An 8879-nucleotide genomic window follows, 5' to 3' on the forward strand; every position below is an offset into this window, starting at 1 on the left:
CTCTCTCTCTCTCTCTCTCTCTCTCTCTCTCTCTCTCTCCCTCTCCCCCTCCCCCGCTAGATCAGAACCTCAGCGGGTTTCAGTGGTTAGGCCGGGCACAGACCTCCAGTGTGTATGCGTGCTTGTGAGAAAGAGGAGAGGGGGAGGGGCTGTAGTGTGTGTGTGTGTGTGTGCGCGCACGCGTCTGCATGTGTGTGTGCTGTTTCTTCGCTCTGTGTTAAAACAGGTCAAAATCATTGACCCGTGAAAGACACGCCACTGAATGACCCACTTCGAGGACACACTCTCACACAGTTTACGTTTTTTCCGACAGGTGTGCGCAGGGAACTTTTCTTAGGTGTCCCAAAAGGGTATTTTTGGAGTTTGCCGCGGCTTCCTGCTTCAATGAACGTTCTAAAATCAAAAACAAATCACTGTTTGTGAACTATGGGCTTCGTTACTACACTAAAACGTTTGCTTTGAGCTTCACTTTCCACAATTATGGCAAAGGTGAGGGGTAATCAGGTAAGAGAGTGTGTCTTGATCACCTGTTAACTCTTCATAATATGCTTTGATTTGTTACAAATAACGAGACTTATTGCTGAACGTACGGTGCCTGGGTAGTGGAAGTGGTACAGAAAGAGTAAATTATACATGTGATGCTCAGAGCTATTGCTATTGTATTATTGATTCCCCTCCCTCCCCCCTTCCCCCTTTCCCCCCCTATTACATAACGTTGTGGTCGACACAGGTCGTGTGTGACTCCAACCACTGTTAAGTACATAGGCCAAACGCGAGGCCAAAATAGTGTAGAGGATTCGGAAGGGAGGGAAGGGGGGTGGGAGAGGTAGAGTTGGAGTCAGAGTCAGAAACACATGTACCATGAATAGAGTATTTGTGTCGATAGATTTTGATTAATCCACGGGAGGAAAACTAGTTTGCATACATCTTTGCCAGTAAGATTTTGGTGTTATTTAGATTGGGAGAGTTGATTGGCGCTTCTGATAATAACACAGTTGTCGAGCAATTTAAATGAACATGAAACAATAAGAATCTTATATGTGCTCTCTGTATAGTAATGAACCGCCTGGTTAGATGCCACTGGTCTGAATGTTATAGTAATAGTCATTGCTACGTCACAAGAAACACAAATATGAATAGTGTAAAAACGAACAAAACAACTTACTGAAGAAATTTAGATGACACAGAAATAAGACTTTCCAGCTTCTCAGATCACAACTGGGCTTGGCTATTTTAGTCAGTTACTTGTAAAATTGTAGACTTTTGTCGTAAAAGAAAATAACTACTGTTTGTTATAATTAGACATTGTACAATAATAAAAAGATAATGTCCAGCCCTGGAAAGTGTAACAACCAACATAGCAACTTGCAAAGGAAATTTGGATGACGCTGAAATAGAGCTATTACGGCTCTTTAGATCACAACTAGACTTGGCAAGAGTCTAATAAGGGCAGAGTTGCTTGTAGAGTAGATACGAGTCGTAAAACAAAATTTACTGTCGTTTGTTACAACTTTATATGCTAAAAAACAAATAGATTTTGCCCAACACTGAGAGCATATGTCAGTTTACATGGTATGTCCTGTAATGGTTTCTCAGGTGAATAGCAGCTATTGTGAACTTTTATTAGGCCATCAACCCCCCCCCCCCAAAAAAGGCAGAAGTAGAATGTGGAGGGAGGTGGATCGTTTCCCCTCTGTCTGTTTCGTCTATTGTTACCTTTTCGGGTGTTGCATAACGTGCTCCGTCGCTGGTATTTCTTTCTCCTATTTTGAGACTGGTCTGGCCTTCCCTCTTCCTATGTCTCCGGTTTTCCATCTTCGCTCTCCAGATTTTATAACCGATCTATCAATGTAACATTTGATATAACCTCCTAGTCTGAATACAATCTTATGATACAAAAAAAATGTGCCCCCATAAGGGACAGCACGGAAGGAAATAAACTCGTTACTCTGGCATCTGCAATCACAGAAAGAGGGTAAAATAAATAATTTTTCTTAACAAAACACTTGTTTAGATTACAGTTATACAAACATTTTCAGATTTAGAAAATTAGCCCATGCTAGCTCTGACCAAATGTATAGAACTACGTTTTTTAATAATTTCTTCAACCGAGGTTTCACGTTTGTTTCTATTTTATTGCATCGCGACTAACCGTGGAAGTGCCATTTATTGTATAAGCTTGTGTTCGAGACAGGCGCTCCGTTCTCTCAGTTGGCATCTAGTCGGACTACGGAGCGGGTGGCCTTGGATCGAATCCAAAACTGGGTTTTCTTGAACTCGGGTCGTTTCAAGTAGTTTTCAGGGCTCTCAACCAATTTCACTTGATCCTTTCGGAAATTGTCCTTACATTTGGATGCCCAACCTTTAAGATAACATAATAGATACGTTAAGTGGTTCTGTCCACGAGTGTCTCTGGGGAAACGGCCCTGCTCTTTAGATTGCACGCAAAAGGCTCGAGTTTGATTTCTTAGCGTGAAAGATTTAATTTATAGGTTGTTGTTTTTAATTTGTTAGACTGCATACGGTCATATGAGCGCGCGGGACACATTAAACATTTTAAGTTTTGTTAGGAATTAACTTTGACTGTTTATTTATTTTTTATTTATATATTTTATTCTTCATTGTTTTTTGGTAAGTGTTTTATGGCGCTCGCAACTGCAAAAGGCCATATGACTGCGCGGGACACATTAAACATTTTTAGTTGGTATTAAGTTTTGAATTTTTACCCAGGTGACGGCAAAGGCCTACTCTTATTGATTTTGGACCACTAAAGGGAATTTTAATGTACGGAACTTGCACACGGAACCTTCGAGATCTTTCGACCAATAGAGGGTTAGGTGTTATATTTTACCTACCCTAAGATCAGGGGTGGGGCTGAAAGACAGCAGTGAGGAGCCAGGGAGCAACAGTAGAGAGGCTGCAGAAAGAGTCAAGAACCCAGAGGAGGGGGCAAAGAAGAGTTTGGGGTTGGAGCGTGGGGGCAGATAGTGGGGATGATAGCAGACGACAAAACTTGGTTAGAGAGCAGGAAAGAGGATTGAAGGAGACAATTTTGGAGAAGAAAAGTTTCCTTCGCTGTCAGGTTTCGAACCCGAGACCTGTTCAATGAACGGCAAACACCATAACCTCTAGACCACAATGAGCCTCCTAATTCATAGAATATCTCCATATTTCTATGATAGCATACAGTATACAGGAGCTGGTGTTGATTTAATAGCTAGTAATTGCACTGCCTTTCTCTGCGAGTACGAGGATGTCAAATTCCAACGATTCTTCTATCTCCTCCGTAAGTTGGAGAATATTTTGGCGGAAAAGGTGAAATTTTCGGTACACTTTTGCATTACTGAACCTCACAAAAGAGTGTGTTCTATCCATAGATGTACACTATAAAAAGAGATAACTCTATACTCTATGGTTCTATCTCTGAAGAGGAAGATTTCTCCGCTGCCTACGTCGTTGTTTTGGCATTTAGACCCAGACTACGCTTGCTACGCCTGCTAGATCGCGGGTGTCAATTTTACCCGTTTAGTCCCTCGTTTAGTCCTTGACTTCGCACAGTCGGGCTCCATGAATAGCTTACAACGCTTTTTATTCCAAAACAACTAAAATGTGAGGCAGCGTGGTGGAATCAAGCTCTCGTCAAAATAATCAAATTGAAGAAATATGCATTTTTCCGCAAGTTTGTGAATTTTTATCAAATTTTTTGTTTTTTGGCTGAACACCTTTCATGCCCTTTAAAAAACTCATTTCTGTGTGGATTTTTCTGAAAAACGTTGATTAAAGGCACAAAAAATGTAAATGTTCAGTTACCACGTACTCTTAATCTAAGGAAATAACTAATATTTGGCCGCCATTTTCTCACTAATTTTACCTCTGAAAACAGGTGGCCGCCACCTCCTTTATTTGCAAATATCTCGACTTGTATTTAAGATAAATGGATATTTTTTTCATCCAAATAAAAACAAGTGAACAATCTTTAAGATGATACCAATAACTCTACATGCCTCAAAATTGACGAGATCCTGATTCCACCAAGCTGCCACACAAATAGTCTCGGACTTCCGTCAAAGTCCCGGTCCATGAATCAGATCCCTGTAGACCACGAGAGCCCCCGGGGGAGGATGTTGGGAGGGGGGTACAAACGTTGAATATGGAGACGGGGACAGTATTGCTATAGCTTGTTCACTTTCGTCTGTCTGCGTAAAGTGTGTTTGTTTGTTTGGTTGGTTGTTTGGTTGGTTGTATGTTGTTTTCTCTTCATCTTTGTTAACCATTCAATTTGAAATTTTAGCTAATGTAGAGTACGCTTTCCTTATATTCGGTCATAATCCAGATTTGAAATAAGGAAACGCTAAAATTGAGCATTTCTGTCTTCTTCACTTGCTTGTAAAAGAGCTTGGATGTGTCAATGGAAACTTTGGCTATGGCTTTTTCTGTTACTGCCTGTTGTAATCTTTCTTGAAAATCGAATTGTGGTTTGCAGTATTCGTTTTCAACTTTCCTCATAACAGTTCTTTCAGTTTGAAATCGCCGTGGAAAGGAGGAAGATTTTACCCTAAGCAACAGTAACAGCGGGTCACAACGACAAAAAGCCTTAGGACACTTTAATTTAGAATAACACAGATCTTTTGAATGAGAGTGTTCTTCTTTTATAAGGCCTAAATGACAATGTTTTGATTTCATTCCTACAACCGTCCTTTAATCATAGGGTACCGCATAGAAGCAAAGCCTATAATTGTATTCAGCCTTTTCAAAAGCCGGCTTAATTATAGTCTTCTCTATGCAGAATGCTTTGGAAATGGAAATCAAGTTACTGAGCGTAAAGAAAATTGTTATGGAAAGATAATATATGACGCGCAAATAATATTGTTTGGGTGTTCGTGTATGTGTGTGTGTGTGTGTGTGTGTGCGTGTGTGTGCGCACGTGTGTGTGTGGTTTGTATATATATTTGTGTGTATATGAGAAAGAGACAGAGACAGAGAGAGGCAAAGAGACAGAGAGAGAGAAGAAAATAGAAAGAGAGAGAGAGAGAGAGAGAGAGAGAGAGAGAGAGAGAGAGAGAGAGAGAGAGAGAGAGAGAGAGAGAGAGAGAAAGAGAAAAAGGGGGGGGGGGAGTTTACAATAATCTTGGAATAATATTGCGTCTCGCCCCTGCAGGTGGGGGCTCCATAGTTTTTCTATGGGGGAGCAAAGAATACACCTGCCGTGATACTGCGTGTCGTAAGAGGCGACTAAAAGTGCAAAGGTCTGGTCGCCCGAAAAGTGCCAGTTTGCGGAGGGCCAACTACCCAACCCAGTAAAAAACAGTAAGTTACAGAAACACGGACAAACACGGCTTTTTATTTTTCGATCTTGGGAGATGGAGGAGCTTGTGCATCAGCAAGAACAATGAAGGACAGCGGACAAAGCCGAAAGGACTCTTGTGACCCGAAACCTTCTCTGTCGAACAAGTCTCTCCCGATTGCGTTGTGGAATGCTCGCACCTTATATGAAGCAGGAAAGAGTTCTCAAGTAGTACAAGAGATGAAGAGGTACAGGCTGCACATACTAGGAGTCAGCGAAACACACTGGATACAGTCTGGACAGAAGCAGCTCAGCTCGGGGGAACAAGTATTGTATTCTGGGAGGGAAGACAAGTACCATGCGGAAGGAGTGGGAATCATTTTGAGTAAGTATGCACAGAACTCACTTAGAGGATGGGAACCACACGGGAAAGGATCGCCATGGCTTCATTCACTACAAAGAGCAAGAGCATCAACATGAATATAGTCCACATCTACGCTCCAACAAATGATGCTTCGGATGAAGACAAGGATACCTTTTACAGTCAGCTCCTGGGGGTCATCGACAAACTACCAAGGAAGGATGTCAACATCATAATGGGAGATGCCAATGCCAAGATTGGTCAAGACAACGTGGGGTATGAGAGAATTATGGGACAACATGGCTTGGGACAAATGAATGAGAACGGTGAGCGATTCGCAAATATATGTGCTTTCAACAGTTTTGTCCTTGGAGGCTCTGTTTTCCCCCACAAGAGGATTCACAAGGCCGCATGGGTTTCGCCAGATGGAGTGACGGAGAACCAGATAGATCATTTTTGTATCTCTCGTAGGTTCAGGCGTTCACTGGAAGATGTCAAAGTACAGAGAGGGGCAGATGTTGGATCGGATCATCGTCTGCTGTTGGCAAAACTCAAACTTCGACTCAAAAACCACGGAACTAGCACAGGAATCAAAAGAACGAAGTTCCAAGTCAGTCTCTTGGACAGACACAAGAAAGAAGAGTTTCAGCTGCAACTGAGGAACAGATTTCAACCTCTGGCTGATCTTGGCGGAGAGGACACGGAGGTGGATACACACTGGACCAAGGTCCAAGAAGTCTTTAAATCAACATGTCAAGAAGTACTCGGTGTGAAGAAATCGGAGCACAAGAAATGGATTAGCCAACACTAGTGCGTCGGATTTAATTAGGATAGGAAGACAGCTGAAGGCAGAAGTGAATGCAAGTAGAACAAGAGGATCAAGAGCGGGTGCATTGGAGCAGTACAGGACAACAGCTAAAGATGTCAAGAAATCACTAAGAAAAGACAAGGTGGAATTCATTTACAGGATGGCAGAGAAGGCAAAGGAAGCAGCGGTAGGAGGGCACATGCGAATCCTTTACGAGACCACAAGGACACCTGATGGAAAATACGGGAAACCTGAAGCACCAGTAAAGGACCAAGAGGGGAAAACCATTTTTTTGGAAAGGAAGCTCAGTCTAAACGATGGGTAGAGCATTTCAACAGTCTCCTGAACAGACCACCACCGAGTTACCCACCAAACATCCTGCCAGCAAGAAAAGAGTTACCAATCTGCTGTGATGCTCATTCAAAAAAAAGAGATTCTGGGTGTCATTAAGAAGTTGAACAAAGATAAAACCGCCGGTCCTGACCAAATTCCACCTGAGGCTCTAAAAGCAGATGTCAATGTGACGGCAGACATCCTCCTCCCACTGTTTACCAGGATCTGGAATGAGAGCAAGTTCCCAAAGGATTGGAAAGAAGGACACCTCGTGAAGCTTCCAAAAAAGGGGGATCTCAGCAACTGCAGCAACTACAGAGGGATTACTCTGCTCTCAATATCAGGTAAGGTCTTCAACAGAATCATTCTGGGGAGAATCAGGACTGCAACGGATCCAAGACTACGGGATGAACAGGCTGGTTTCCGGAAAAATCGCTCAACCACCGACCAGATTGCCACGCTGAGGATTATTGTGGAACAGTCCCTGGAGTGGAACTCCCAGCTGATCGTCAACTTTCTTGACTATGAGAACGCCTTTGACAGAATAGACCGAGCAACACTATGGAAGATTATGAGACACCACGGAATCCCACAGAAGTTGGTGAACCTCATCAAGAGCATGTACGAAGGGACAAGTTGCAGGGTTGTACATGATGGCTTTGACATCAAGACTGGAGTGAGGCAGGGATGTCTACTATCACCGTTCCTCTTCATATTGGCAGTCGACTGGCTGAAGAAGGAAACCACCAGAGGACACAGAAATGGTATACAGTGGACACCATGGACACAGTATGACGATCTGGATTTTGCAGACGACTGAGCGCTTCTGTCGCACACCCAGGAACAGAAGCAAGCAAAGACTTCAGTATTAAACAGCCTATCAGAGTCTGTTGGATTGAGGATCCACCCCGGAAAGTCAAAGGTCCTAAGGACAGATTCATTACGAAAGGAGCAGGTCACAATAGAAGGAAAGGCACTAGAAAATGTTGATTCCTTCTGTTATCTTGGTAGTATAATTGACAGAAAGGGAGGAACAGGTGCTGAAATAAAGTCCCGCTTTGGAAAAGCACAGGCTGCTTTCATATCTTTGGGTAGGATTTGGAATACCAGAGATGTTTCACTTCGAACAAAGCCCAGGATTTTCAATTCAAATGCGGAGTCAGTCCTGGTGTATGGATGTGAGACATGGAACGCATCACAGACTTGCATAAAGAGGATCCAGTTTTTCTTGAACAGGTGTCTAAGAAAGTTACTGAGGATCAGATGGACAGACAGGGTCACCAGTGTGAAAGTGTTAAGGAAAACAAAACAAATCCCAGTTAGAGAGGAGGTAGGACGAAGGCGGTGGCGATGGATTGGACATACTCTCAGGAAATCAGGCAACTGCATAACAAAGAAAGTTTTGGATTGGAACCCACAGGGTAAGAGATCAAGGGGAAGACGGCGTGGAACCTGGAGAAGAATCACAGAAATCGATGTACAGAAAAGTGGGAAGACATGGAATAACATCAAGAGGCTTGCCCAGGATAGAGAAAGTTGGAAGGCGTTTGTCCGTGGCATATACCCTGGTGCAGGGTGAGAAAGGCAATGATGATGATGAATATTGCGTCTGATCAGATGAAAAAAGTGACAAAATTGCCTTATTTTGGCACGGACATCACCCTGAAAAAAGGGTAAAGATTCCGGGAAAAAGTTCAAGTACGCAAACTGAAAAAGGCTTCAGAGAAGCAAAAATAGTTGGGCGTGGGGAATAAAAAGCACACTATATTGCGTGCTATTCCGGGATACATATTATTGAAAATTGAAACATTCTGAGTGAACGACCCGAACTTCAAACTGTCCAACGGAAGAATTTGTAGTAGCTGGAAATTATCATTCGAATTCATATCCTGATTAGAAGAAACACTAACCACTCTATCAAGGACCACACGCCTCGTGTGGGGCTTGCAACCAAAATAAAAGCTTGAGGCACCAAGAAATTGCACCATTAAAATTTTTTCTTCACCTGTATGCTCACAGATGTCTATGTCCTCACGCCCTCTCACAGAATCCTCTCTCTCTCTCTCTCTCTCTCTCTCTCTCTCTCTCTCTCT

The 8879-nt window shown here is 42.8% G+C and overlaps 1 protein-coding gene across 1 annotated transcript in view; it reads left to right on the top strand.

The window, feature by feature from the left end:
- Positions 1-232: 232 nt before the first annotated feature.
- Positions 233-8879, top strand: part of LOC101851206 (sodium- and chloride-dependent glycine transporter 1) — a gene marked incomplete in the record, with an annotated part of 36108 nt that continues 27461 nt past the window's right edge. The window contains 1 exon segment of the mRNA XM_013085007.1: positions 233-504. Within this exon segment, the coding sequence (XP_012940461.1) occupies positions 481-504 (24 nt within the window).

Source organism: Aplysia californica, unplaced genomic scaffold (assembly GCF_000002075.1).
Source record: "Aplysia californica isolate F4 #8 unplaced genomic scaffold, AplCal3.0 scaffold00334, whole genome shotgun sequence".
NCBI classification, from domain to species: domain Eukaryota; kingdom Metazoa; phylum Mollusca; class Gastropoda; order Aplysiida; family Aplysiidae; genus Aplysia; species Aplysia californica.